The sequence below is a fragment of the Sturnira hondurensis genome, unplaced genomic scaffold, assembly GCF_014824575.4.
Source record: "Sturnira hondurensis isolate 20B ecotype Veracruz unplaced genomic scaffold, ASM1482457v3 Scaffold0008380, whole genome shotgun sequence".
Taxonomy (NCBI): domain Eukaryota; kingdom Metazoa; phylum Chordata; class Mammalia; order Chiroptera; family Phyllostomidae; genus Sturnira; species Sturnira hondurensis.
Genome location: NW_028081011.1, coordinates 1,873,848 through 1,899,419, shown reverse-complemented (window position 1 = coordinate 1,899,419; position 25,572 = coordinate 1,873,848). Strand labels below are relative to the sequence as shown.

Sequence of the window (25,572 nt, the reverse complement as noted above, 5' to 3'; positions counted from 1 at the left end):
GGGAAAATCTTGACCCCACACTTCCCACACTAGGAGGCAGAGCCGCACAGAATACACACCAGTGAGCCAGGGCCTGAGCCATGAACGAGCTGCTAAACGGCTACTATGGCCGCAGGCCACTCTTTCCACACCGAAGCACACACACACCCACCCCTCTCCTGCCCGCCTCCCTGTGCCCCTGCCCCAGACCCTCTGCATGTGCCTGTGACGCTCCTCCTCTGGCTGACCCCTACTCAGTCTTCAGACCTCAGATCGACTGTCACTTCCACGGGTCACACTTTCCTGGCAAGTTCCTTGGCACATAACCTAGTACTCAATGAATACATTATGACACAGGATGTAAAATCTGCATGAGTCAGTAACCTGAAGTACATCGATTTAAATAAAATTTGGGCTGGCAGTGTGCCCATTTGGCAATGGGATGGAGGCCCAAATTCTCACAGTTCACAGAGACGCTGGTATCTCGGACAAATTTCTGTGGATTCTAGGCCCAAAGCAACACCTAACAGTTATGTACAGGAAGTAGTCAGGTCTAAACAATCACTAAAACCCCAGCTTTGCAAAGACACAAGGTCATCAGAAGAAATGTAGGACATCTGACAGTGACACTGAACTACCCCGAGACAGTACTAATGTGAACAGATGGGGACTTTCACGGATCCGAACTTCCGCTGCACTGGAAAATTAGACACCTGTGGAAGTTTAACATGGTGCCTCGGCAATCTGGGAACAAAGACCCTATGACATAAAAGCCACTCTCCTCTGCTGTGTGACATACTCTGATGGGAAAATTTTGACATCCTGACAGGTGTCCCTCCATTTCAGGTGTGGCAGGATGACCACGAGACTGAGGTGCCCACAGGTAATCCAAGGCACCGAGCACTGGAGCACAAGGAGACTTTGGGGGACCTGTGTGATCTTTCTGCCCTGTGAGTCACTTCTTCTTTCCACACAAAGAGCTCATGGGCCAAACGCGACATTTGTCAGCAACAGAAAAAGAGGAGGAGCAGGTGGATGAGGAGGAGGAGGCATGGAGGAGGAAATGGATATGAGAAAACAGAAAGAGTAACTTCGGAACCAGACTGGAGTATTGCCACAGTTCTGCCACCAGTGGCTGGGCCCCCGGCAAATCCCTTGCTGGCGGGGTATGAGGCTTTGATGCCCTCATCTGTAAAGTTAGGCACGGAAAGTGGGTATGTCGAAAATCCGCCCCAAGAACAGATGGGGTTTGATCTTTCACTACAAATTAGGCCTATACATAAGTTTTTATCATTATTATAAAAGACAACGTACATACAGAAAGGGGCACAGACAGACAGACAGATCCTATTCCTCCTGGATTTCAACAGCTAGCCAACGCCCACTAATGGCATGGACCCAGCCCCAGTCAGCGAGCAGGCAGTGCATCACGCTGCAGAGCAGGTGGACAAATTCCTGGCCTCTCAGGCCAGGGGCACTGGTGGGATCTTCGCCACCTTCTGAAAGAGCAAATGAGGTAAGAACAGAAGGGCCCCTTCCCCATCCAACTGTTTACAATATTGGAGTGTAAAACTTATCTTCCAGGATGCATTTGCAATTTCCGTTTCCTATACACAACTTCTGGTCAGTAAATAAGACTGATTGACCAACCCAGCACTGGCATCAGAGTGAGCCCATCACCTGATGCAACAAGAAGGAAGTGAGCAAGCATCTTAGCCCTTTTGGCATGCAAATCGCCCAGTGGCAGTCACTGGAACCTTGGGGCAGCCCAGAAGCTGAAGGTCTGGCACCATCCCTCAGCATCAGTGGGAACAGGGTCTGCTCAGGTCCACACACCTCTGCCAAGGTTTAATTCCTTCAAGGTTAGGGAAAACCCTGAAGAAAACAAAGACTGCTCTTGCCTGATGGCCCATCCTCCAAAGACTGAGAGATCCTCAGGGAGAAGTACCTCCCTCGAGGCAGCCTGCTGAAGAGCAGCGCTCGGAAGGGCAATGGGAACCGACTCCTCTCTAGCTAGAGCGGCCGGGCCCCACCGCTTGGGTCTCTGGGCCCACTGGAAGAGGAGGAGTTGTCTTGGGCCCACATTAAATACACAAACAATAACGAAAACTGATGAGTCAAAGAAAGTTTTAAGTAAATGTATAATTTTGTGTTGGGCCATGGGCTGGACACCCCTGACAGAGGGTCCACAAAGTTTATCACTGAGATGTGGCCGCTGTCAATTTCTTTGGGTTTATCCTGTTTGGAATTCTCTCAGCTTCTTGAATTTGTAGATTTGAAGACTTTCCAGCCACTTGTTTTTCAAATACTTTATCATCTCCAACCTCTTTTCCCTCTCCTTCTGGGATGAAGAGGGAGATGTGATGACATAAATGCATTTTATTAGTCCCACAAGTTTATGGGGCTCTGTTCAGGTTCACCCACCTAATTTCTCTGTTGTTCAGATGGGTTCATTTCTACCGTTCTATCTTCAAGTTCACTGGTGATTTCTTCTGTCTTCTCCATTCTTTTGTGGAGCCATCCACTGAGGGTTTTTTCCCCTCCGTATCATATTTTTTAGTTCTAAGATGCCTGTTTGGCTCTTCTTTATACCTTGTATGATTTCAACATCTGTCATCTCGATACTGACACCTGTTGACTGTCTTTTTGTATGCAGGTTGAGATTTTCCTAGATCCCACTGCAGTGAGTGATTTTTAAATTTATAATACCCTTCACATTTGGGGTATTATAATACTCAATCTTATTTAAATCCTCTCTTGTATCAGGCCTCCTCTGCCATCACGCTGGTAGTGGGTGGACAGTGCCAACCCACAGGCATAGCCCAGCAGCTACAATGTCACGGGGAGGCCGGGGTGGGGGGCGCAGCGGTGGATAGAGCACAGGGGACAAAAAAGGTAAGGTTGTCCAAAACAGTCAGTGATAGCCCTGGCTGGTGTAGCTCAGTGGATTGAGCTCGGGCCTGTGAACCAGATGATCGCAGTTCGATTCCCAGTCAGGGCACATGCTTGGGCTGCAGGCCAGTTTCCGGCAGGGGCCAGTTCCCTGCAGGGGATGCACGAGAAGCAACCATACATTGATGTTTCTTTCCTCTCTCCTTCCCTTCCCCTCTAAAAAGATAAATAAATAAAATAAAATAAAATAATAAAAAAAACTGTTGTACATCACAGGCTCCTTTCTTTAAAAAAAACAAAAAACAAAAAACAGTGAAGTTGCATCAACTCTGAGCTGGGCCATGAAAAAGGCAGAGGGGACACCAGTCCTATAAAGGAGGTAAGAGGAATTCCAGGCACAAACAGCATGTACCAAGGCCTAAACTACGAAAGACCGGAAGCTACAGAATCTGCTGTAATCAAGTGTGGAATGATGGGGTGCATTTGTATGTGTGGGTGTGAGGGTGGTGAGGAAGAGATGAACGTTTCAAATGAGGCTGAGACCAGTGTGCAAAGGGCCCAGGAGCCCTCTACGTGTCTTTGGGCCCTGGGCAGCTGGTGACAACAGGGTGAGGGTGTGACACAATCAAAAAGAACTACGCACCTCTACAACGGGGCGGACACCACGTCGTGTCAATATACTCGCAGAACCTTGACTAAGGCTAGAACAAACTCAGGTCCATGTTCCACAGTCGATGCTCAAAGGCCCTTAGCAGACAACCTTTCTCCTATATAACAGGGCTTACGAGTGTGAGCCGGAGACACATGACTGGTATTGAGAAAGAGGGAGGCAGCCAGGAAATCTGGGTCTGTGGAGGCATGACTTGCCAAGAAGCAGACGGACAGCCAGCATCACTCAGCACAAATCAAGCTGACAAAGCCCCATGGACGCTGACCACTGGAACTGTAAGAGCCATTCAGGCTGGTTCCAACCAGTCTCCCTGGGGCCTTGGCTACCTGACCTGAGCACCAAGTCAGGTGAACCCCAGCTCCCCTAAGCCTTTGGCAAAGTGCTCCAGGGCCTTCTGTGGTTATAACTTAGCAACACTTAAAAGTTAGCACAGGGAAATTTATGGGTACGAGATAACTTCACATGAGTTCTGTGAGGTAACAGAAAAAAACTTATTAGATAATAAATATACATAGTTAATATAAATATACATAAATATATTGCTCTCCGTGTCCTGTTTCCGACCCAGAACTCCCTCAGAATTTCCTGAGTGACAAGAGTAGCTCTTGTCTGATGAGGTGAGTCTGGGCGGGCTCCTGGGTGGGGCTGGTCACCAGAAAGACCAAGCCATGATTAGAAGCCCAGGATTTTCAGCCTCGCCCCTTCTACAGAGAGCGGAGAGGGGCTGGAATGGAGCTAACAGGTGGTGATGCCTACATACTGAGGTCTCCATGAAGTCCCAAGACTGCAGGGCTTGGAGACCTTTCAGGTTGGTGAGCACATCCACACACTAGAAGGTGACACACACCAACTCCACAGGAACAGAAGCTCCTGCACTCAAGCCCCTCCCAGAATTCGCTCTATGTACCTCTTCATCTGCCTGTTCATCAGCATCCTTCATCACCTCCTCCGATAAACCGGTCAGTGTAAGTAACTGTTCTGAGTTCTGAGAGCAGCTCTAGTAAATTAACTGAACCAGAAGAGGAGGTTGGACTCCCGCTTACAGCCTATCAGTCGGAAGCACAGGGGCCACCGTGGACTTGCAACTGGCATCTGATGTGGAGGCAGTTTTGCGGGACTGAGTCCTTAACCTGTGGGATCTGATGCTGTCTCTAGGTAGACAATGTCCGAACTGAGTTGAGTTGTAGAATTCCCAGCTGGTGTCACAGAGAACGGAGGGCTGTGAGTATGGCAGAAGTGTGAGAATAAAGCAGAGACTCGGGAGGGAGAACTGGGTTTTTCTGACACAGGTTAACACAGGTCAGTCCTCACTCCTTTGCCTCAATTAATTTTGAATACAAATAAAGATGAGAAACACAAAGCTGAGGACTTGCCTTAGTTTACTCAGGCACTGGGCAGACCAGTTCCAAAGGATGCTTCTGTCTCTAGGGTGTCAGCAGGAATAAGGGGTGACACTCTGACAAGAACCCCTTGAGAACAGCTGGACCCCCTTGCCACTCCCTCCCCCAAACAAATACACATCTGCAGGGTGTGCTACAGTTCACGTCACAGTCCATGCGGCAAGCCTGCGGCACAGGCAGTGGCACACCCTCCCTTCCACAGAAACGAGAATGGGATGGGCCGATGCCTCCCAAAGTGAACGTGCACTAAGGGCTCATTTAGATAGATAGATAGATAGATAGATAGGTATGTATGTATATATCTATATATATCTTTTAAAGACTATTTATTTTTAGAAAGACGGGAAGGGAGGGGGATAGAGAGGGAGAGAAACATCAATGTGTGGTTGCCTCTCATGTGCCCCCTACTGGGGACCTGGTCTGCAACACAGGCATGTGTCCCAACTGGGAATTAAATCAGCGACCCTTTGGTTCTCAGGCCGGCACTCAATCCACTGAACCACACCAGCCAGGGCTATATTTTTATTTTTAAAGATTTTATTTACTTACGTTTACAGAGGGAAATAGGGGAGAAACAGATGGAGAGAAACATCAATAGGTTGCCTTTTGCAGGCACCCTGACCAGGGGCTGAACCCACACCCCAGGCATGTGCCTTGACTGGGAATCGAACCTGCAACCTTTCGTTTTACAGGACGACACCCAACCAGCTGAGCCACACTGGTCAGGGTAAGGGCTCATTAAGAGAGGTACAGGTGGGCTATACTCAGCATCAAAGACAACCTGGAACACAACTGGAAAGCGTCCTCAGGATGGAGCAGTCCCCAAAACATGAAACACTAAAGGAACTGAAAAGATTTACTACCCTCAGGAAAAGGAGATTCAGAGGCAGCTAATCCCTTCTTCGAGTAGTTAGAAAACAGAGAAAGGAGAGGCCCCAGAGTGCAGAAGCGGGGCCTGGTCATGGAGGGCAGTACTGTGTACACTCTGCAAGAAGAACTCCCTGACAACGGGGCTGCAAGTGAACGCACTGCTGTGAGGCAAGGCCCCTCCCTGTTGCAGCAGATGTGCCAGCAGAAGGCTGGCCAATCTGGGTTCAGTGAATGACAGAGAGAGTACCTGCCATCCTAGGGGCCTGGGACACAAACCCACCACATTAATGTTCATTTAGATGAACTGGTTGATGGGTGACAATGCTGGGGGGAAACCCCGAGGCTCTGCGCTGAATTAAGACTTAAATACTGCCTTCTGGATCTCTTTCACTGAACCTTTTGGATGAATAAATACACACACACAGAGACTTCTTCCTTACATTAAACAAGAGCTATGCAAAGCAAGGGCAGACATCCCAGTGACATTCGATCCCACAGCAACCCAAAGGCCTCAGGAAAGAGGAGGAGAAACAGGGAGGTTTAGGCCAGACCTCTGAAAAAGGCAGGAAGGGGGAAGTGCTAACTCTTTCAATTAAAAACTGTTCCCATAAACAATCCGTGCTTCACACAGAGCTGTGTCTTATCTTTCACAAGGACTTTCCTATGAGGTAAATGGCCTTCTGGCTCCCCCAAACCCACCATCACACCGTCATCAAGACATCATCATGTCTTTAAAACCCAACTCTGGGCCCTGGCCAGGTCGCTCATCTGGTTAGAGCACAGTCCTGATACATCAAGGTTGCGGGTTAGATCCCTGGTCAGGGCACGTACAAGAAGCAACCGATGAATCCGTGAATAAGTGGACCAACAAATGCTGTTACTCTCTGTCTGTCTCTCTAAAAATCAATAAATAAAAATTTTTAGAAACCCTCAACTCGGTCTGCACAGACACAGTGCTACTCCCTGATGGAACTCTCACTGCTCCTTCTGGCTCCAGGAGGGAGGACGTGGTGTCTGTAAACAGTGACAGAGGACCAGGAATGGTGCCACTGCTGGGCCTCTCCACTCAGGCACATCCAGAGCCACTTGTGCCAGGATCTCCGACTGGCCCTGCACAGACTCCAGCAGCCGGGGACTCACCCCCGCAGCCTCTCCTCTCCCTGCTTAAATGTTGACATTAGAGGGCTTAAAGTCAGGCCAGAAGCTGATCATCCACAGAGTGTTTTCCTTCATTTCTCCCACACATAAATATATCACATACACACACACATATACGTATATATACATTCATACAAATAACAAGTAAAACGTATTCTATTTTATAAAACATTTTTTATGTTGCTAGAGGATCCTCTTTTTTTAAAAGATTTTATTTATTTATTTTTAAAGAGAAAGAATGGGAAGGAGAAAGAGAGAGAGAGAAACATCAGTGTGTGGTTGCCTCTCATGTGACCCCCAATGGGGATGTGGCCCAAAACCCAGGCATGTGCCCTGACTGGGAATTGAACCCGTGACCCTTTGGTTCTCAGCCCGTGCTCAATTCACTGAGCTATACATACCAGCCATGGTGAGGGTCCTTTTTTTTTTTCCTTTAAGATTTTATTTATTTATCTTCAGAGGGGAAGGGAAGAAGAGAGGGAGAGAATATCAATGTATGGTTGCCTCTCGTTCATTCCCTGCTGGGAACTAGCCTGCAACCCAGGCATGTGCCCTGACTGGGAATGGAACCATGATCTTCTGGTTCACAAGCCTGTGCTCAATCCACTGAGCTACACCAGCCAGGACCCTAGGATTCTTTTTTTTTTTTAATGATTTATTTATTTATTTATCTTTAGAGGGGAAGGGAAGGAGAGAAGGAGAGAAATATCAATGTATGGTTGCCTCTCATGAGTCTCCTGCTGGGAACTGGCCTGCAACCCAGGCATGTGCCCTGACTGGGAATTGAACCATGATCTTCTGGTTCACAGGCCTGCGCTCAATCCACTGAGCTACACTAGCCAGGGCTAGTAAGGATCCTTTATAATGATATTTCTTTGGTTATCCCATAGTCCTCTAATTTGATATACCATTATTTACTTAATTGCTTCCTTACCCTTCATTTATTAAAATATTTTTTAGTATTTGTTTATTTTTCAGAAAGAGGGGAAGGGAGGGAGAAAAACAGGGAAAGAAACATTGATGTGCGAGAGAAACATCGATCAGTTGCCTTCCAACATGCTCCCCGACTGAGGACCGAACCCACAACCTAGGCTTGTGCCCTGACCAGGAATTGAACCAGTGACCCTTTGCTTTGCAGGATGATGCCCAACCAACTGAGCCACGCCGGTCAGGGTGAAATATTTTTGCTCACATAAATACACTGTGTATGGGCACATGGGAGAACAGATGAGAAAAGCATAGCCCTGCTGTGCAAAAGTTCACAATCTGGTCAAGCAAACACTAGATAACACTGCAGTCAAATGCGAGAAATGCAGTAACATCCACGTGCTATGGGGGTGGAGAGGTGAGTACCCTGCCCCAGGAAATACGGGAATACCCCACAAAAAAGCAATTTCCGCAGCGTTCCTTCCGGTTCCTCGAGTTGGTAAGTGAGGCGGCAGTGGTTGCTCACTGTAAGCAAGCACGGGGCCTGGCACTTCTTGGGTGTGTACGTACGTTAGCGTCTCGGCCACCTCACACCGAAGTCACTGCTGTCTCCTGAGTGAGGAGCTCAATGCTCAGATCAGGTTAAGTGGTTTGTGTGAGGTGGTAAGTGGTGCAGCTTAAATTAAAATGTATGTCTGTTTCTCAGATCCATTTTGCTTTCTTCCCTAAATAATATTAATAAAAACATCTTTAGACAGAAGCTTTTCCCTTTAAAAAATAATTCTTAAATTCCCAACTAGATTTGAATTTTATAACTCTTGATACATATGTTGCCTTTAAATAGGATCAACCTCTAGCCAAGCTGATAAGGACAGAAAAGAAAAAATGGCATAAATTGCCAATAAAGGGAATAGGAGAGGGGAACATCCCTAGACTCCGCAGACATGAATACTGTAATATGGGAAACGATGAATATTATGCCAACACTTGATAACTTAGATGAAATAAATGGACAAACTTCTTAATAGACACAACCAGAGCTCACCCAAGAAAAACAGATAACCCGCAGAGTTCTCTAAAAGAATTCAAATTACATTAAATTCTTCACCATAAATGAATACCAGGAGCAGACAGCACTGGTAAATTCTATCAAACGTTTAAGGAAGAAATAATACCAACTCTATACAACATCTGTCGGAAAACACATTTCCCAACTCATTTTATGAGGCCCGTGTTACCCTCATATAAAAACCAGACAAAGACAGTACAAAAAAAAACTATAGACCAACATGCCTTATAAACACAGATGCAAATATTTGAAAAATTAGCCTATTAAGCCCAGCAGTGTACACGAAAGGGCGCTGCACCATGTCCGGATGGGCGTGATGCAGGAGAGCACGCTGGTTCAATGCCGAAGCACCGTGCAGCTCACTGTATCTACAGGCTTAACGAACTCAGATGACCATCTTAACAGAGGGGGAAACAGTAACTGACAATATTCAACATCCACTCACGACGAAAACATCGGATCAACTAGGAATGATAGAGAACTACTTCAACCTGATAAAGAGTCATGGGCATGTTATTACAATGATAACAGTACCCACTTCATTGGGTTATTGTGAGGATTAATTAAGATGAATTTGTAAAAGGTTTAGAACAGTGCCTAGCAGAGAGTACGTGCTATAACAAATATAGCTGTTACTATTAAAAATTCTGAGTAAGAAACAAACAAAGATTAAGTATCTGCAGCCACGATATGAAAAAGAATGAACTCCTGCTACATACAATAGCACTGATGAACCTCGACAGATGCAATGTTGAATGACAGAAGCCAAACACAGAGGAGTACTAACCATTATAGTCTAACTTCAAGAACAGACAAAAGTAATCCATGGTGATAGATGGAATAGTGGTTACCTTTGGGGGAAGGATCATGAGTACGAGACAAAAAGGAAGCTTCCAGCATACTGGACAACGTGCAGAACCTTGACCTGGTATTTACAGGGTAGTTATGGGGGAGTTTGCCCATGTAAAAATTCATGAAGCTGCACACTGAAGTTTTGTAAAGTTTTCTACACGTAAGTGACAACAAAATAAGCATCCGAAATATAATAGCGTATGTGCTACAGCCCTAGATATGTAAACTATTTATGTATGTACATGCATTAAGATGATATTTGAAAGAATCATTACCAAAATATTACCTCAGGATTGAGCCTTTATTTTTTCCAATTTAATTTTAATGTATTATTTATAGATTTTTTTAAAAAAGAACAATGAGCATGTGTTACTTACCTAATCAGAAAAATATTTTTTCCTTTTTTTAAATTTGTTTATTTATTTATTTATTTATTTGTCTTTAGAGGGGAAGGAGAGAGGGAGAGAAAAATCAATGTATGGTTGCCTTTCGTGTGTCCCCTGCTGGGAACTGGCCTGCAACCCAGGCATGTGCCCTGACTGGGAATTGAACCGCGATCCTCTGGTTCGCAGGCCTGTGTTCAATCCACTGAGCTACACCAGCCAGGGCCAGAAAAATATTCTTGAAGCTGTCTTCTTATGGGGGAAAAAATAAAACCAAACCCACCCAGGTCCTCAGGTCCACTGGTTCTCCTCTTGAAATGTGCCTCTCACTGGGCCCAAGGGCACATTCACTGCACCACTGTTTGCTTTGGCCCCAGATTGGATGCTTATGTTTGTTTTCAATTCCAAATCATAGAATGCTATGCGGTAGTTAAAAATAATTAGATGAAATTAATGGTACGTTACACTGCCAAAACATATTAAATAAAAATAAAATTTCTATTCTCATTATGAAACCATTAGTGAAATAAAATTAAAATTATGTGTTTTGCCCTGGCTGGTGTGGCTCAGTGGATTGAACACCAGCCTGCGAACCGAAGGGTTGCGGGTTCAATTCCCAGTCAGGGCACATGCCTGGGTTGCAGGCCAGGTCCCCAGTAGGGGGCACGCAAGATGCAATAGCACTGATGTTTCTCTTCCTCTCTTTCTCCCTCCCTTCCTCTCTAAAAATAAAATAAATAAAATCTTTAAAAAACAAATTATGTACGTCTCCAGAAAATGACCCAGGAAGATATGTACAATAGTGACATCCTCCAGGGAATGTCTAGAATATGACTGGGGTCATAGGTACCTAAAGGGGACTTTGCTTTGTCCGTTCTTTTACAGCGAGACACCCAACGTTCACGTGTTACTTTGAAAATTAAAAACAAACACAGCCCTGGCCGGGTGGGTCCATTGGTTGGAGTGCTGTCCTGATGCACCGAGGTTGCAAGTTCCATCCCCGGTCAGTGCACATACAGGAGTCAAACATGAATGCGTGGATGAGTGGAACAACAAATCGATTCTCTCTCTCTGTCCTTTTCTATCAATTAATAAATAAAACTTCTTTAAATTAAAAATAAATAAATACACGGGAGCTGGACTTCATGCTGCTGAAAAAGGGAGTTACAAATATGGAAAGAGAGAACAAGAAGTGAACGAGGTGGGGTTGGACTGAGGTACGACCAGAGGTATCCACATGCACATCCGTATCTACAAATGGTTTTTTAATATGTAAAGACAGATCTAAAAACGTGTATATGTTTATGTGTATATTTCCTAGTTTTGTCTGCCAAGGGGGCCTAGAAATAATGATATCCCAGGAACAAGGAGCCATCCAGCACCCAGATCTTAGTTTCTAAACCATTCTCCCTCAGAGGGATCCCGGGCTCCACGGGGAAATGACCGACTCCAGATCTGGGGCAGGAGCAGCAGTGAATGAACCTGAGGTGAGGCACCTTCCTGTGCCAGAGTAGGGAAGGGCTCGAACAACGGTGGGGACGCGTCCAAAGGACACAGAAGCCTACGGGGGTGGGGGAGGGGTCCCACTGGCCAAATTTGGGACAATCTGAACATACAAATAAAGACTACCAGTGACCGATTATAACCTATAGGGTAAAAGAATAACTTATGAGTTAATACTGGTAGAAATATGTAAGAGAATAAATACATGGGTGAAAAGAGAAAGCTCCTCCTTACAGTGGAATGCCAACTAACAAATGCAGAAGAAATGAAAGACAGAAAATCACCAATCGACAACCACCACAGTAATAACTGTTTCGGGCAAGAATCATGAATGCCAAAACTTCTAAGTAAAAGTTTGATGAGAAATTTATTGATTGCACATAGCGGAAAAAGAACTTCGTAACGGAGAACCTGCCTGATAACGCATAATCGAGTGACTGAGGCTAACAGCTCCCCTACCGGGGGACAGTGAGGCCGCCCACCACTAGACACAGCGTTCTAAGTGCACGATACCATTTCTGACATCCTACCAAAAATAAATGGCCTGAATTTATCACAAAGAAACACCAGACAAATCCACACTGAGGGACATTCTACAAGGAAATGGCATGACTTTTTGAAAAATGTCAAGGTCATGAAAGATAAAAAGACTGAGGAACCAGTCCACATCAAGGGGAACTAAAAAGTGGTTATAGTGAAATGCAATCTTGGACAAGGAAAAAAACCATATCTTTCTTTTACTAGAAGACATTAGTAACAAAGTTTGAATAAACCCTATGATTAGACATTTGACATTTCCATGTTCATTTCCTGATAATGATTACTTGTACCAAGGACTAAGAAGAGATGTGTCCGGAGGTGGGGGAAGATAAGGGGTCCCACAGGCCTCTTAGTGGCAGTGCCTCTGGGAGATGACAAGGTCCCAGAGGGGTAGAGTGGTGACCTAGGGAGGTGGCTGCTTGGCTGGGGTACGGGGAGATCCCAGCAGCAAAAAACAAACTGTCATTCTGTAAGGGAGGCACAAAAACCAGCAGACAGCACCCAGATCTGAAATGACCACGTGAGAGAGATGACAGTCACCACTGTAGAGGCCACTATGGCCTGATGACTGAGGGTCCCCAAAACGCAGGCCCTGCAAAGACTGCATAACCTTGTCATGACCCCTAGGAAGCTCCAAGAATGACCTCAGTGGACTCCAACCAACTTGGAGTGTGACATGAGAAATTGAGTTCATTTGTAGAAAATCACTTCTCTCACCAGGCTTTGTGGACTGAGATTCATACCAGCTAAATAAGAGTGATAAAGAGCTTGCCTGTGGTGGAATTAAGTTTCAAAGACTAGAGAAAATGTGAGCAGGGGAGTGGGAAGGGGGAAGGGGGAAAGAGAGACCCCCTGTGGTGTAGCGGGGACCCTGTGCAGTGGGAGGTGCTAGCCCAGGGTTGCAACCACGCACCAACTTGAGGACCACAGCTTGGGGACAAACAGATTCACCACTTAGCTCTCCACCTGCTGAGAGTCAGACGTTCATTACCTGCTCCACAGTCCGGAGCTGACTTCAGTGTGACAGCTAGAGGGGAGATTGTCAGGGCAGTAGGCGACAGAAGGTAAGAACCAGAGTCCTGGGAAGCAATTTCAATAATCATTTACCCATGATCCTACTTAAGTCACAACATTTATACACATGTGCACACACATGAATGTTAAAATCTCTCTTTGCCTCAGTTTATTCATTTATAAAATGGGGATGATACTATCTACCTCACAGGGGCTGTTGCCGGAATTATCGAAGACAACAGATGCACCCAGTGAGTGACATCTGAATAAGGGAGAAAGGTAAGTGTTACCTGTTGGGTGCCCCGAGCACTGGGCAGGCTCACACTGGGAGAACACAGAGGAGGGGCCGGGTACTGCCGCTCTGCCTCGTCCCGGAAACCCAGTCTGTTGTGACTACCAAAAGCTCCTGATTCCCTCCAGGAGTTTGAGAAATATGATGCGATGAAATCCAAAAAGCTCTGGAGAAACCCAATCTTTTTTGAGGGGAAGTAAGGGTCTGGGTTGAGGTTTAGAAGTCCCAGGATCTGTCCAATACTGCCATTCAGAGAAGCTGGATGAGCCGGAATGGAAAGGACCGGCACCCCTCTCCCAGCCACTGCCCGGGGCCAACAGGAGCATGTGGAATTGGAATGCACTGCCTGTCAATCATTCTTGATCAGCTCGCCTTGACTTTCAACAGAAAAAACCCTGAGTTTACGTCTACGTGATGTCACTTTATAACTGATGCAATACAAGTCCCTCTCAATAAAGGGGTGGAGGGGCGAGGAGACAAAAGAAGACAATGCCAAGCAAAGGCCAGGCCCAGCAGACTGCTCCCAAGGTCTGAAATAATTGTAAAAGGTACAACAGCTATTCTGGCCTTTAAGAACACAGAGCTTCAGCTCCTGAACTCCTGCCAAACCCCAGTGCCCCTCTGTCCCCATTTTTCTGCCTCATTAGATACTCTGCAAACTTCCACCGACCCAAATGGAGAAATGACAGCACTTAATCCAACTCACCTGTTGGCTCTGGCGTGAAGAGTCACCTGGACCCATCCCAAACCATTTGGGCAGGGCTACTAAAAACTCACAACAACATAAACAAGTCAGCAGTAATCAGATGCCATGGTGACACAGGACTGCCCTGCAGTGTCTACAAAAGCACCCGCAGTGACTACTCCCCAGTTACAAGACTCTGCGTCAGCACTAAACCATGAGTTCAGGACAGTTCCATATTGCCCTGACCACATTCTCTCAGGGAGTAGGAAGACAAGAGCCTCCGAGGCTGGCCTGACATTATACCATGCTGTCACTTGGGACAGGTCCACTGGGTCACACCAGATGCTCCTGAGACTGACAGTGAAATGCTCCCTCTGACAGGCACTGCCAGGACGGCTGTGTACTTGGTGGCGGTGGGCTGTCAGGGCATAGCTGTGTTATGACAGCCACTGTGCCACTGCATCTGCTGTGGCTTCCTGTTAGAAAAGAGGCCCACCGCATCAAATAGCACACCTGTGCAAGGGCAATGAGGTCACAGGGCTGGGGAGAGGTGTCCTCCGAGCACTGACACACCCAGGTGGTTTATTGGGTCCTCATGCAATGGCCAGCACAGGCGAGGTGGCCGCTCCGCACCTGGCCTCCACAAGGGGCCCAGGTGGTCCATGCAGCTCTTTCCTCGTGGCTTCCCCACCTCAGCGTGTAACTTCCAGGGTTGGTGTGAGGGGCAGCAGACTGGGAGGGCTCAGCCGCAGTTCAGTGCCTCGGCCAGACGTGACACACCTTACTCCTCCCCAGAGGCCTTAGCCCCAGTTAACTTTGGGAGGGATGAGGAACGTAGGGGAGCCCAGAAACACACAGTGAGTGGCGAGTGCACCGGCCACAGGAGTGCAGCGCCTGCTTGAGGCGATGGGGAGCCAGGGGCAGGACTAGCCGAGTGTGGCTGCTCAAGGACTCATAGCCTATACACTGGGTTTTTTAAAATGGAGATATAATTCACATACCATAGAAGTCACCATTTTAAAGTGTACAATTCAGTGGTATTCAGAACATTTGCTCATTGTGCAACCGTCACTGCTAATCCCAGAACAGTTTTATGACCCCAGAAAGAAACCTCATGCCCGTCATCAGCCACTTCCCATTCCTGACTCGTCCTTCCCTTTTTGCTCCGGACAGCAAGAAACTGAACAAAACAAAAGAGCCTCTAGCAGCCACACACTATCCTTAACCCTGGGTCTCATCTATTTTTTTAAAAATAAATACTGATTGTAGCAATAATTAACATAATTAAACATTTACACTGTATATTCTACTACTTCATTCTACCCTTACAACAGCCCTCTGAGGCAGAGGCACTGTAATTATCTCAGAGATTAAAGTGCTTGTTCAAAATCAGAGAACTGATACGAGCTAGAAGCAGATTTCAAACCCAGACTAAATGGCACCAGAGCCACTCTGTCATCATCTACTTGCATGCCCTTCGAAACGTTTTTAGAACAAGGCAAAGCTACAAATAGAAGTTGCTTCCTTGAATGAGTTGCAGTTGACATCCTGGCTGTACCATCAGGTGACAGAATTACTCAAAATTAAATAGCCCCTGGAGACACAGTCGGAGCTGGTGACTGGCTGGAGCTTTCCTGTATTTCTGTTCCTCAAGGGTTCCCGAGGCCTGGCGTACCATGGTGTCAAAACACACATTCGCTCAACGATCGCATCAACGGAATCTCCCAAACCACAGTCATCACTCCACGTGCGATGGAACCGCATGCGGGCCCTGCAGCCGTGAGCATTTGAACAGGACCAGTGCTTCCTTCTGAGAACTCCTGGCTCTGCTTAAAGCCACCCATTAAGGGGCACGAAGTCAAACCAGGCTTTTCAATTTCCATAGCAAAATGGCAGAACACTACTCATGAGATGTGCCTAAAAACCTCAGGACCCCCTCTATGGAGTCTCTGCCTCCTACCTCTGGCAAAGGGTCTCTCCCTGCTCACTCTCCCAGATTCTGTTTTACCCCTGCCTGATAAAATACATGACTTGCTTCCATCTCCAAAAGCCCTGCCCTTACTATTATCATACCAGAGACCGAAGTTCTCTGCCCTTACCCTAGTGGGTCCCAGAGAGGGCTGGCTAGCTGGGGGTCATGCTCTTGCATTCTCTGGAACATTCCCTCCACCCTCTCTAAGCCGTCGTCATCCTGTGTGGTCTCATCCACACACACCTGCAGTCCCAGCATCTCAAGGAGGACCCAGTACACGTGAGGTGCTCTCCAAGCACCTGCTGAGTACAGAGGCTGCAGCCACCACCTTATTCAATGAACCTTCTGCAAAGACCCAGGGAAAAGTGCTTCCTGTGAGAAACAGATCTGCCTCCTTTGTTGCAGTTTGCTGTGCAACCCCAGCCTTCTTTGCCTTGCCTTCTAGGAAGCTCTGAGCTAAGCCTTGTGCTCAATCACAATAGCTTCCCTTGACTGTTGTTTTGGTACAGTTACCTTGCTTCCCTAGGTCCTCCTCTCAGTTACTAGTTCTCTCCATGGTTTTGGTTTTGCTGAGAATAGCGTGGGCCTTCCAGTTCAATAAACTTAAGACCCACATGAGCCAAGAAAGAACACAAGTCTTGGAGACAGACAGAACTTGGTTCAAACCCCAAATACACCACCTACAAACCAGGGGGGTCCTTTATTTATCTTATTACTTATCACTCAGCTTCAGCCCCTCACTGACCATCCTCACAGTTATGATAGAAAACACCCAGCACGGGGCCTGGCATCCAGCACATACTCAGGGGTTACACTAGGTGCCTTTTACACATTTCATTAGAATCTTTAAAATAAGCACATTTATTCATGCTTTTGGTATCCAGATAACTGACTAGAAATATCCAGAAAGACTTAGACTACTATGAATGGAGGGGATCCAAGTTCTTTCTCTTCTTAATAATTGTTAAATTAATTCTTAAATAAACTGTCCATTGCGGGAGGAATTTGAAGTGTTTAAAACCTCATAGCTAGATGGAAAATTAAAATCCTATAAAAAGTTCATATGGCACCTTAGAATAATCTTGAAAAACACAGATCAGACCCAATGCTGACAGTCACTGCAGAGAAGAAAGCTTAGCTGTACACTTGGGAGAGAGCAGCCATAATCACTTCATTGATTCATCCACTTATTCCTTTGTTCTCCCTGCTGGAGAGCACCTGCCTTTGCACCTGGTACTGCTGCGCACACTGGCCTGCACTCATGGGAATGACGGGGAAGTTCCCGTACTCACTGAACTCACATTCCACTCCAAGCGTATTGCCAGCAGGGAGTGGGAGATTTAGACTCCTTGTGTTGTAAGACACTTCCATTATGGAAGTAGATGGAAGGGATGAAAAATATGAAACAATACGACAGTGCGCCCTGGCTGGTGTGGCTCAGTGGACTGAGAGCCAGCCTGTGAACCAAAAGGTCACTGGCTTGATTCCCAGTCAGGGCACATGTCTGGGTCACGGGCCAGGTCATACAAAGGGCAACCAATTCCTCTCACACACTGATGTTTCCTTCTCTTTCTCTAAAAATAAATAAACAAATGAAATCTTTTAAAAGATGGGGTTTCTTCTGTTTAAGAAGTACAGCTAAATTTTAAAAAATTACAGTGAGAGCGCTGGTAAATTCTTGAGCAAAGGAGAGTAATCAAAACAGAGCCGTGTGGGATCAATCTAGCAATGGTACCTTGGGCAGGTCTGGAGAGGAGGTGGGGCAAAGAAGGGGGGAGATGTTATGGACCCAGAGAGCCCATTAGGGGGCTAGAGCATACAGGAAATGACAAGGGGCTACAATAACACCAGGGCAGTGGAAAGACATTCAAAGGCTAAAAACTGACAGGACAGCACGGTGGTGAGAATCCAGAAGGAATGCAGGAAAAAGGGACAGATGTCATTTGTCCTTAGAATGTTAAGAGACCAAGAAGATAATGAGGTCACTAACTGGGATAGAGATCTTGCTGATGGCATTTCCAGGTAGGCCATGGCCTTTTTGTATCTGTTGACATACTAAATGACCTTTGAGAGTTTGCAAAGTACGTTACATAAGGCACTACATCCAACACGTCCCTATAACACGGTGTTGTTTCTTAAACACTTGCAAAGGTTCTGAACCCTTATCTGAAACCAATAAATGCTCTTCCTCACAAAACCACAAAGCACTAACGCAATGCCTGCAATGTGTCCCAACCTAAACTCCACCCCTGAAAGTCCTGGACACAATTGGCTGGTACATTCTCCTGTGTATACAAAGAACCACCATCCCTGTTCTCGGTGTTGAAAACTGAACCCAAGTGACCAACAGATGCAGAATCAACATACCTGATTCAGAGAAGGTAGCACAAGTTCATGTGTTCCTGCCCAACCCTCAAACCTTTGTACAGACCCAGCCTACCCAACGCAATGATGATGCATGCCTGAGAGGATCAAAGTACCCCAAGACCTCGGCCCTCTTACATAAGCACTGAAGGGAGAGGGGGTGTGCTAGGCCGGGCTGGGCAAACTGGGTGGGAAGGGCAGAACCACAGGAAAATGCACTCAAGACAAAGATAGGGGAAATTAAGAAATGACTAAACCTAATTCATAAATTTCACCTGGAAGTAAATTATGTAAGTGCCACATCACTGGGAGGGCACACCCCACAGAGTCCATCTTCCTCCATTATCACAAACAGGGAGATGAAAGCCAACTATTTCCATCCTATTTTCCTAACAGAGGATGCCTCCTAAAGAATCCAGTTATCTGAGAAACAGTCCATAGCTGTTGGCAGTACAGTTTCACCCATCGTTGAATTCTAGTGTAGGTTTGAAACTGATTAATTTCTGGAAGCATCTGTACACTCTCTCAGCCGTAAAGACACTGTCCAAAGGACATTACAATGCCTCACCCTCCAGCACTCCAATTAAAGGATAATTCTTATATTTCCCCCCAATAGAGTCACCTCTTTAAAAGTAAAATAAATAAGCCTCCCACATCAGCCGTTTTCTCCACAAGCAAGAAGGACCAGATCCCCCAGGTGCTTTGTCACAACGCACCCAAAGCTTAACTAAGTTGCCACACCAACCTGCATCAGGCCTAATGGAGGCTGATGAACTTGGCTCCCATGGACCCAACCAACAGGAGCCACCAGCCTTCAAAGAGCCATGGTTTGCCCATGGGATTCCTCTGCCACCTTCACACACACACAACAACAACAACAAGAGGTATACAATTAACATAAACATCTCACTTGGGGAGGAATTTGGGGAAGGAAACCAACTTTTGGAACGAGGAGCTCTAAAATGGTGTGATACAGATTCAGGAAGAGTAGTTTCCAAATGATGGATTCACCAAGAGAGAAAGACACTGGGCAAGAAGAAAGTCTGGAAAAGCCCAATACAAGATAACACTGCTGTGCTAATCATATCACTATTTAAAAGCCTTCCGGTCACTTGGCATGGTTCACAGACACCTTCAGATAATCCCTATTCACTCCAAACCTCATGCAACCTACATCCCGTAGCCTCCAGAGGGGATGTGCCTTGGTGGCCTCCCTGCCTACCCTCCAAGAGAGAAGTCAAATGTCACCTTTTCTGTGGAGCCTCGAAAGACTCCCTTCCACACACAAAAAAGCAGCTCGTCCTGAGTGCTCAGCACCAAGATAAGTGCCTCATATGTATTATCTCGAGAATGAACTCAACACAATCTGCCATAAAATTATTTAATTTTGTTTGTTCCCCTCCCTGGCAGTGTTCTCAAGTGCCTGAACCAGCCCCTAAACAACAAAAAAAAATCTTTTATTCTCTCCTGGGGACATATTTGTATTGCTTTTAGAGAGAGAGAGGAAGGGAGAGAGGGATGGAGAGAGAAGAACATAGATGCAAGAGAGGAACATCCACTGGTTGCCTCCCCTACACACTGAGACCAGGGATTGACCCCACAACCTAGATATGTGCCTTGGCTGGGAATCGAACCCACAGCCTTTTGGCTAGGGGACGAAGCTCCAACCAACTGAGCCATACCAGCCAGGGCCAAATATGTATTATTTAAATGTCATTCCACAGGAATGGAAACACTTCCAAGTGAACGTTACTCCAGAAACACACAGAAACACCTCTTAGGCTATTCCAGGAAGAAACTGGATCAGGTCTTCAGCCCCCCATTTCATGGCCTGGCACGGGCCACTGTCTGTACAAGCTACTAAACTGCCTTTGATCCAGGAGCTTCTCCCTACCCACCCAGTGAGTCTAAGTTTCTATCAAATGCCAGAGAACAGAACTGTATAGGAAAACAGGTTTTGTTCTGCAGCCTGTATAATAAAAACAACAACAAAGAACCGGCATCATCTACCTCTCTATTAGACATTTATTTCACTTATTTCCTAGCCATAATGAAACATACAGTGAAATGTACAAGAAACATGCTTATTTGCACTTTGTGGCATTGCAAGTGAGGAGGAACAATCATATCATTAAGTACTTGTATGTATTAAGAGATTTCCCTTCCACCAAAGCAGAGAGGCAAAAAAGGAATCCTCTGTAGTCAGAAAGCGAGATACAGCACAAAAAGAGTAAGGACTCTGGAAGAAGATGGCCCTGGGTAAGGCCTCGGCTTCACCCTCATAGCCTTGACCAAGAGATTTCATCACTGAGCTCCCTCTCCAGCTATGAAGTGGGCAAGAAAACACCAGCTTTTGGGGGTCATTAGAAGCACTTAAAAAAAAAACATGCCTGTGTTTGTGTACACACAGATATGCATACGTAACACAAACTCAGTGCAGAGTCTGGCATAAATTTTTCTGAAATAAAAGCTTCTCTGCCATTATCAGTCAACTGGCCTTAGAATTATCAATTAAAAAATGATGACAAGGTATTTTTGGAGGGGAGTTTGGCACTGCAACCTGACATTTAAAGTCATACCATTTCTACAAACACACTCTCCTCTCTCTTGTGTATTATTTTTCTCCACAGAAAAAATGTCTCAGGATAAGGTGATAGAGGACATTCACTGTCTATAGCGCATATTTTTCTATGCGCTATAGACAGTGAATAGTCTTTTATTTAATATAATAGTCTTTTATATAGTCTTATATAGTCTATAATATAATATATAGTCTTTTTTAATATAATGAGCACTTAAAAATTTTTGCAAACAGAAAAATTTTTTATTAAAAGTCATTTCTCAATTTCATTTTCTTATACTTTTAATTTTTATGAATCTCATACACAATAAAAAGTTAAATCCCAAATCACTTATCACCATTGGACAAACCGTGTGTGTGATGTGGCTACCCCCTTAGATGATCAGATCTAGGGGGAATCTGGTCACTGCTATAGCCTAACACCTAAAATATTGCCTGGTACGCAGTCAACATTTGTTAAATAAATACACTTAAATGCTGACAAACATTGCTCCAGCTCCTCCACTTCTAACAACTCATTATGCAAAAATACTTGACCAACTGCAGGAGATAAAGAACAAGACTGCTGATGCAGAATTAATAACAGCAAAAAGCTACAACCCTGTAATTTTTTTTCAGTAATTCTGGTTACTGAAACATTCTGTCTTTTTTAAAAGAGCGAGGTTTTGCTCTGGCTGGTGTAGTTCAATGGATTGAGCACTGGCCTGCAAACCAAAGGGTTGCTGGTTCAATTCCCAGTCAGGGCACATGCCTGCATTGCAGGCCAGTTCCCAGCAGGGGACGCATGAGAGGCAACCACACATTGATATTTCTCTCTCTCTCCTTCCCTTCCCCTCTAAAAGATAAATAAATAAAAATCTTAAAAAATAAAGTAATTAAAATAATAAAAAATTATGCTTGAAGTTTTAAAACTTTAGATAATAAATGTTCTTACATGTGAAAAATATCTAGAGAATATATACTACAGCACAGTGATTTTTTTTGTCTTAGTGAAAAGCTCTGAGAAATGTTCACTACCTCCAGTGGGTATTTCTATAACTGTTTTTAAAATAATGAGCGCTCAATATTTTTGTAAACAGAAAAGAATTTACATTTTTATAAAAAGTCACTTCTCCTTTTTTTTCTGATTTTAATTTTCAAATGAATCTGACATATAAATTAAATTCCAAGGCACTAAATTGAGGCCCACGGGCCTGGGGTGGTTTGCCAAAAGAAACCCCGCAATAATGCCAGGGCCGGGCTCAGGGCTCCGCTGACTCCCAATCCAGGGAGTCTGGGCTCAGGGCTCTGCTGACTCCCAATCCAGGGAGTCTGCTCCTTCCCACACCACATGGAACCAGAGATACCACAGGGGCAGCTGGGCTCCCTGGAACCACTGAAGGTCTTACAACTATACAGAAGCTTCCATGGGGGGGGGGGGGGGGGGGAATGGTGCTTCGGGGCTAGATTCTCATTAACTTAATGTTCCATGGGTTTAACAAGTAAATGTTCTGGATTTGCTAAGAAGTTCTGATATCAAATAGTCTATCTCCTAAGTACACAAGGATTTACTCAGATGTTGATTTTCAAAGAGGATCAACCCAGTCATTGGCAGGCCCTGAAATTTCAGGTTCCTTAGGCAACTGACACCTCCTGTGGCTGATAACAAACTCATACCATTCAGGGATATTCACTGACCTGGCTCCTGCTGGCTGCAGTCCACCCAGCTATCCAGATGCTGAAGTACAATACATCCCCGGGCTGTTTTTTCTCAAATCTACTTGCCCTTTTTTTTAAGTGCTAGACCTGAAGAATTTTAGAGTTAAGCCCCCTCTGCTGGTTAACACCACAACACAACTGGAAGCTATTATTCCATTCTCTGAAATGCATACCCATTTTTTGGACACTTGAGACAATGATTAAGCTGTCTGCCCAATGAAAGAGCTTCCCACATTAGGAGTATGACAATCATGAAAAGCTCGGGAACTCACTCTCTCAAAAGTAAAATAACTTCTCAGAGAGCCCCAAAGAAAAGACGGTGATCCCTTCTGGGTTTCCTGCTTCACTGAGGCTTTCGGACTGTTTCCGTGATCAAGCCAACCCCATAACCATTCACAGAGGATTTGTGTAGGCAGAACTTGTGAGTGGTTAATGAATCAATGGCTTCTCCCCAAACAACAGGAACCACAACATTGCACAATAGGGGCAATGGATCCCAAAGGGTTAGTTAACTGCTCGGCTTAAAGGAATTTAACAGTTCTGAATGTCACCCTCTCTCCAAGACCCTCTCCTTCAATCCACAGAACCTCAATCCTGTGCGAGCAGCGGCGGGGGGGGTGGGGGGCGGGCGCTGTATCACTGTGCGACTGAGGAGAACACAGAGACTCAAGAAGTTAAGCGTTCTGCCAAGATCCCAAGATTCAGACCCAGGACGAGCCACTCCAGCCCCGTTTCCCTCGGCACTAGCACTACTCTCTAGCTTGGCCAAGCTCAAAGGAAAGGCCGTGTTTGGGAGGGTCCTACAGAGGAGGCAGTCACGTTCACTAAAATAACCTTAATCTCCTCAATATTGGTCACCAGTTTACACGGTGGTGACAAGCCTTAAGAAATAAAAAGCGAAAAGTTGAGGTCAACTTCCCACTACACAGGCGACCTCGACCTCTTCAGTGGCTCCTGAACTAAGTAAGGGTGTCACGGCTTCCCAACAGAGCCGGTATCTTTATACTGTCACAGTGGCCGCCGAGGCACCTTTGCGTGAGAGACACTACCCCCCAGGGATATCCGGGACTCAACCACACGCAGAGCGATTCCCACAACAGGTTGGGCTGACTGGCTCCCTGAGCCCGGGACTGAGCCCACCTGACGCTGCTAGATCGGATTTGGGTCCCATTCGGGTCCTAGAGCGCCTCCTACGCCAGTCACCCCCCAAACTGGTCGCTTGAGGCCCATAGTACCGACGGGGAAACTGAGATTTGGAGAGAAAAAGTGGCTCAGCCCCAGGGAGAGGGACGCAGGCCCTGGAACCAGAGCCCTCTGACGCCGAGAACCGAGCCCGTCGGGAGTCCTTGGCTGTGGAATGGATGACCCTCCAGCCATCGCAAGAGGCTGGCTCGAGAGAAGGGGCCGGCCGGCGAAGAACCGAGGTGCGGGTGTCGGGTGAGACACTCGGACACCCGACCCACAAGTTCGCTCCGGCGCCAAGGCCTGAGCAATTGCGGCCACCATAAGGCGTCGGGCCCCAGAACTACCACCCCCCGACACTTGCAGCCCGGACCTTTTCAAGCCTGCGCCCCAGACTACCCTCACTCACCTGGAGTCGCGTCGCAGAACTCCCCAAACTGAGCAGGACGCAGGCCTGCACCACTGAGGCGCTACCACCGCCTGCACCGAACGCGGGGTTGGAGGCCTGGCGATGGAGGACCCCGCCCCACCCAACAGGGCCACCCGCGAGCTGCCGGGGCCAGGTTTTTCCCCCTGCGAATCCGTGCTATTGGTACTGCCTGGAGAGGCCACACCCCCACCGCCTATGGGCTGTGCACTGGAGTTTGAGTTCCGCGGAGGGCGGGGCTCCTCGGCCAACAGTCTCTCCGCTTTTGTTGTGACCCCCGCCCCAGTGCCCACCTTCTCGTAGGTCACTGCGGGGCTCTGGCTGTGCGTCGCGCTGTCTGGCCTGCTGTAAGCAGCAGCTGACATGTGTTGGCCGCTTTTTTCTTTCCCACAGTCCTCATTTTCCTGAGTCCTCTCCCGCCTGACCTGGGATTGGAATGATAGCCTGCTTCGGTTGGGGGCGGGAAGTGACCAGGTAGAGGCGAGACCTGGAGGGACCAGAAGAGGGGGCAAAAAGCGCCTCTGGTTGGAGGAGTCTATCTGTCTTGTTCCAGGGTAAAGACCTACCTCTGCCTCCTACTGCGATTTCTAAGTTATAGGTGTCGATGTATGCATGTCCAAACCAAATTTATTTGAACCAAACAAAATATCCTGGAAGCAAGACCTAATCAGGCTGGAAAAAAATGATTCTCAGAAATGACAGTTTGCAACTTCTTGTAAGTATTTAGAACAAAGAAGGGGATGTAAGGAAACGTACATGAAGGTGGGAGAAAGCAAGGAGGCAATCTGATTATACAGCAGCGATTTTCAACCTTTTTGATCTTATGGCACATATAAACTAATGACTAAAATTCTGCAGCACACCAAAAAAAAGTATTATTTGCAGATCTGAAAAAAAAGTAGGTATAATTTTGATTTATTTATCCTGGACGGCTATTGTGTTGGCTGGTGTCATTTTTTTAAAAATTGACAATCTAGGGAAAAAAGACATCATTGCCCCTCACTAGTCAGGTATCGCATGTTTTAAAAAGTCTTGCCTGGGCTGGTGTAGCTCAGTGGATTGAGTGCTGGCCTGTGAACCAAAGCAACCCATTCCATTCCCAGTCAGGGCACAT

At 46.4% G+C, this 25,572-nt stretch overlaps 1 protein-coding gene across 3 annotated transcripts in view; it reads right to left on the bottom strand.

Annotated features, from left to right (window-relative positions):
* POR (cytochrome p450 oxidoreductase) overlaps window positions 1-25,572 on the bottom strand; it is a 76,887-nt gene that overhangs the window by 41,612 nt on the left and 9,703 nt on the right. The window contains exon 1 of one of the 3 annotated variants that reach the window (XM_037054793.1): window positions 24,441-24,521. The exons of 1 other annotated variant lie outside the window; for it this stretch is intronic. Coding sequence is in view for 1 of the 2 variants with exons in the window: in XM_037054790.1 (XP_036910685.1) it covers window positions 4,449-4,481 (33 nt within the window). In the remaining variant the exon portion in view is untranslated. Of the gene's footprint in view, window positions 1-4,448; window positions 4,651-24,440; window positions 24,522-25,572 lie in introns of those variants that run through there. One more of the 3 variants, XM_037054790.1, reaches the window with a different exon arrangement.